The 5,458-nt window shown below is 38.8% G+C and overlaps 1 protein-coding gene across 1 annotated transcript in view; it reads right to left on the reverse strand.

Moving 5' to 3' along the window:
* LOC101861681 (TPR repeat-containing protein DDB_G0287407) overlaps positions 1–5,458 on the reverse strand; it is a gene marked incomplete at both ends in the record, with an annotated part of 31,989 nt that overhangs the window by 24,471 nt on the left and 2,060 nt on the right. The window contains 5 exon segments of the mRNA XM_005105640.3: positions 486–644; positions 1,545–1,783; positions 2,474–2,608; positions 3,791–3,971; positions 4,327–4,365. Of these exon segments, the coding sequence (XP_005105697.2) occupies positions 486–644; positions 1,545–1,783; positions 2,474–2,608; positions 3,791–3,971; positions 4,327–4,365 (753 nt within the window).

A 5,458-nucleotide genomic window follows, 5' to 3' on the forward strand; every position in this document is an offset into this window, starting at 1 on the left:
GGGGCTTCGTTACAGTGAAAAATCAGTCTGGTTTTATTGTGTCTGGGGGTTGTTGTTGTTTTTGTGTTGTTGTTGTTGTTTTTTTTTGGGGGGGGGTTGTTGTCATTCTAAATGTTTTATTGTTTCCTTACTCTGATGTGTGTCCCTTTTTTTTTGTTTTTCTTTGCCTTTTGTCTTACCACATGGGCATTTGCTTTGTCTTGGAAATCATCAATAATGTATCGTAGAGGGAGTAAGACTGTGTATAATGTGAGTATCACGTTCCATTCAACAATGGGGGGGGGGGGGGTAGACTTTTATTTCAGAAGACAGAATTTCCTGGAAAAAAACCAACAATCTTCTGCAAATGGGACGAATTTCGAATTATTTTTTAGAAACCCATTTAGGATTTTGCACCTGACGGTTGGTCATCTACTTCCATTATAAAAATTGTGTCACCGATGTCTCCCAGGTAGGGCTTTCATCTGGAACCAAAGTATACATACCTTGCTCAGTTCTTCTCTGTGCTGTTTGTTCAAATCCTCTAAGGAGATCTTGGTGAAACCACGTGACATCAGTTCATCTATGACCTCCTTGTCGCTGTCTCGGCATGTCCCAATGATGGTCACGTTGCTCGAGGTGCAAGCAGGCAACCAAAACAACGGCTTTAGAGAAAAAGAAGAAGAATATAACGTTCTGAGCCTGTTGTCAAAGAATGTATACAATTAAGGAAATTATGAGAATCAAAATAACATTTTTAACGTGGTAAGTTGCCAAAATATACATTAACGCTTTTCACATCATCCTATGAAAGAGGCAAACTGTTTCAAAGTTTCACCTGCTTCCAAAACGTTTTGTAACAAAAGCCGAAAAATGAGACATGTATTCTTCCAGTCGAAATATTTACATTGTGCCTAGTGAGGCTATATTATTATCCAGCCCCCCCCCCCCCAAACCTACCTCCAATTTATTCGCTTAAAAGTCTTGTCGAAATTTTATACTGTGGCGGGTGATCAAAGGGGACAGTAAAAGTTCTCTAATTTTTGTCAAAAAGTCTCGTATCAAAACCGGTGGTGAGTTTAGATTTACAGGATTCAAACATAAAAGAGTCTGACGCCTTAATGTGAACTCACAACATTTGAACAAAGTTGAAGTACCTTTTCTTATAAAATATATCACAGCATTTTCCTAATAATTACGCTTTCATTGGTGTATTCAGTAATTTTGAGTTCCACCTCAAAAGTTGTGAGATCGATTCCATTGTGGAAAAGTTATGTTATCGAGTATGGTATTTTAATTGTGTTCTTTAATATTGTATACTGACATTTCCCTGATTATTAGGGTTTCCCTCGTCATCAGTGTAAGTTGTGAAGACAAGAAACGTTTACTATCCTGTCGAAAGAAAGTATAATAATACTACTACTTTTTCAGAGCTTCTGATGAAAAAAAAAATAAGAGTCGATCCATAATCACTGATGGCTGTTTCGGAGGTAGCATATTATATATAAAAAAAGAAAATATAATATTACGATATGACGTATTATGAGTAATCCCCGAGTTCCCACCTTAGCTGTCCTGGAAGCGGTGTTCACTTTGCCCAGCCCATCAATGGCCAGGATGACCTTGGATTTGGTAGCCACCTTAGTGAGCAGCACGTCCAGCTGGCGACACTGCTCACCAAGGTCAAGGGCAGAGGTACTGAAGCTTTCGTCCATCTCACTCAGCTGCTCACTCCGAGATTTGGTCTTCTCACCGCTCAGATGTTGGAGCTCCACCGTCAGACGACGGACGATTTCAGGTACCGCTGGCGGTGGAATATGTTATTTATTTATTTATTTATGTATTTATTTATTTATTTATTTATTATTTATTTATATATATTTATTTATATGTATTTATGTATTTATTCTTTTATTAATTTATATATTCATTTATTTATTCATCAATGTTGTCTATTTATTTATTCAGTTAGTTAGTTAGCTAGCTAGTTATCTAGTTAGTTAGTTAGTTGGTTAGTTAGTTAGTTATTTTTATTTATTTATTTATTTATTTGTGGAGAGCGAAGGGCTATGGAGTAGTTACAACTGTGGAAAGAAAAGGTAACAAAAACTAAAGGCTGATATGAATACAAGAAAGGTGCATATTGTTAACGTTACCTTAACTGCATTATTTAGCACCAGTTTGTCTTGTTTCAGTTACTTTTTTTACTTCCAAATTTCTACCTTACAATAGCTTACTATTCGTTACTCAACTTGCTCTTTTTCTTTTAATCTTATTTATCTAAAATCTTCAGAGATGCTGACATTTCATCTCATTACATGCTAATATTGTCTTATCGTTTGACATTTTATCTCTTCATTTTTTATTTGACAACTTTTTTTATCTCATATTATGTCATTCTCTTTATTAAAAATGGATCTACCCTTTATTATCGTACGCCATCGTATCTTATATTATTGTTTCTGATCGCTGATGATATAAGCTAAATACCCACCGGCACTGTCGGTGGCGCAGCCGACAAAATGATAGATAAGTCCAGGTCTGGCTCTCTTCTTCTGAGTGGTCAGCCAACGAGCGAGCAGGGCGGCCTTGCCAGATCCGCCGGTTCCTATGATCATTGCATGCTGACCTGGGGACGGACAGAAGGGTTTTTCGTTGTGTTCTGCTGGAGTAGAGCCGCTGTTTTGTTTGGCTTTGTTTTTAATTTTCGGTTGCATATGCGTGTGCAGGAAAGGATGTATGAGAGAGAGAGAGAGAGAGAGAGAGAGAGAGAGAGAGAGAGAGAGAGGGGGGGGGATAGAGTGTTTGTGTGTGTGTTTATGTGTCTTTGTGTGTGTGTGTGTCTGATTGTGGTTGTGTGTGTGTATTTGTGTATCTGTGTTTGTGTTTGTATTCGTGTGTTTGTGTCTGTATGTGTGTGTATGTTTGTGTGTATATGTATGTGTGTGTTTGAGTTTATATGTATGTATGTGTGTGTGCATGTGTGTGTGTGTGTGTGTGTGTGTGTGTGTGTGTGTATGTGTGTGTGTGTGAGTGCGTGTGTGTGCGTATGCAGAAGATCCTGCTCCGAATCCCGAACGGTGTATTATCGGACGAGGATCGTTTGGGAACTGTCATCGAAATTGCGTACAGGGGCATCTCATTTTATGTGACGTGACAATATTTCTTGAGAAACTGAACGTTTTCCATTCCACTAACAAAAACAAGCAAAACCAACACCATAAACAACGGTATCTGTAATGGTAAGCGTCTTCACGGCTGCACCTGTGAGTTTGAGTAGGGAAGTTATGTTATCGAGTATCTTCGTCTGCCATCTGAAATTTCGCACTCAGGACGGGTGTGGTATAACTGTCTTCAATAAAACAGCTAAGCTCAAGATGGTAAATTGCCCAGTCTGTGCTGAAAGTGTTCGTAAAACAGTTTTAATCAAGCCAGAACACCACCTCTTAAGTTTTGTAACCGCCAAACGAAGCCAAATTGGTTCCTAAAACAGTTTCAGTCAAGCCGAAATCCAAACCTTCCACCTTTTGTGGGGACCAGACTGTGCCGAAAGTGTTCGTAAGACATTTCTAATCAAGCAACAACAAAAAACCTTTACCTTTTGCAACTGCCAGATTATGTCGAAAGTTCTCATAAGAGAGTTTTAATCAAGCAAAAATCAAACCTCCTACCTTTCGCAACTGCTATACTGTACCAAAAGTGTTCGTGAGACAGTTTAATCTAGCCAAAAACCGAACCTTTCTCCTTTCGTAACTGCCAGGCTGTGCCGAACGTATTTGTTTTCATCAAGCCAAAAAAGCAAACATTTTACCCTTTGTGACTGCCAAATCCAGCTGTTTGAGCTTGTCCTCTGTACCCACGTAGATGCTCTCCCTGTTGGCGCGGTACATATCATGGTTGGCAAGGTCAAGGTCCCGCTTACTTATGTTCGTCTTCACGCTCACCATCTTTTCTATCAGGTCTTTCAGATTCTCAAACACAAATTTGGCTCCCTGAAACACATCAGAACACGGTGATTGTAAGTGAAGGACTGTATGCAAAGTCCATTAGGAGTACAATTTTTGGTAGAAATTCTAATAACATTTTAGTTACTGCTTCACGTTTTCGGTTTTGTTTTCTTTTTGTTTATGAATTCTTTGTCGTTTATTTACATGTACTGCTTACCCTCCCCCCATTTACGTCCACTGGCATAAATCTAATTTAAAATCACTTGTTTTAAGCACAATCATAGTAAAACATATTTCTCTATTTTAATTAACACAAAGTCAACATCACAAGATCATTACCACAATAAAAAGAAGTTGCTAGACACCGTAAGAAATCTTTTAGACAGGTAGGATTACTCACCTCTTCCGGAGTTTTGTAGTCGTCGTTGAATGCAACACACTGACAAAAGAAAACCATATTGAACAGTCAAAAAATTAAATTATGGTCAAATGTATGTGGTTGATTAATTAATGGTTGGTAATAAGTGGAATACTCCTATAAACTTTCATTAGGAGGTTGGCCCTCAAAATTCAAGGTCCGTCTTATATAACCGAAAACCATGAAAAATCCTACAAACACCTAAACAGAAATTTGGGAACATATTGTCATGCAATATGATCTCATATAAGTACTCTTAAAAGAAGTGGCCGTCGTGCTAAGCAGACATACATCCAATACACTATATTGACAATAATTTAGCTGGAAAGGAGAGGCTAAACCCGAGAACAGCTACATGATCATTCTCTTTATCTTCAGAGACAAACGCAGTTGATGGAACTTCGGATCTGATTGTTTACATGTACACTTTACATTAAAACAATACACTTTGCTTATCGTACTCACAGATAGTGTTCTACAGTAATAATAGCATCAACAAATAGCATTTGTGTAGCGCATAATCCCGCTCTACCGCAAGCTCTGTGCGCTTTACACTATAGTATTGCCCCAGCAAACGATAACACTGAGAAACATTCTCAGCTTCTCGAAAAGCATACAGTGCAAGCAGCTCATTAAGCGCTCAAACACTAACAAACTGACAGACAAGAAATTTCACCGTCTATAGCTGGGTACCCATTCTCACCTTGGTGAAGTGAGGAAACTCCGTTTTAATTGCCTTTCCCAAGGACATAACGTCAGGTCTCTGACGGGATTCAAACCCATGACCTTACGGTTGCGAGTCTGAGACCCTAACCATTAGGCCTCCGACGTTAGCTTCATAGACAAGTTGCTTGTCTACTATGTTTCAAGAGTTACGTCATGTGTATGACAGGTTGTGGACAGCTTGTCGATTCAGCTGAACAAAAGCCAACATTGTGGATATCTGGAAGATAATTCTTCATGTGCGTGGCAGAGTAACATCATGGTCGTAGGTGAGATCACTTATGGAATTTGGCAGAAATATACATGCGTGTACACACAAATACTCACACACACAGTTTCTCTTCTCCTCTCTCTCTCTCTCTCTCTCTCTCTCTCTCTCTCTCTCTCTCCT

Source organism: Aplysia californica, unplaced genomic scaffold (genome assembly GCF_000002075.1).
Source record: "Aplysia californica isolate F4 #8 unplaced genomic scaffold, AplCal3.0 scaffold00483, whole genome shotgun sequence".
Lineage (NCBI taxonomy): Eukaryota > Metazoa > Mollusca > Gastropoda > Aplysiida > Aplysiidae > Aplysia > Aplysia californica.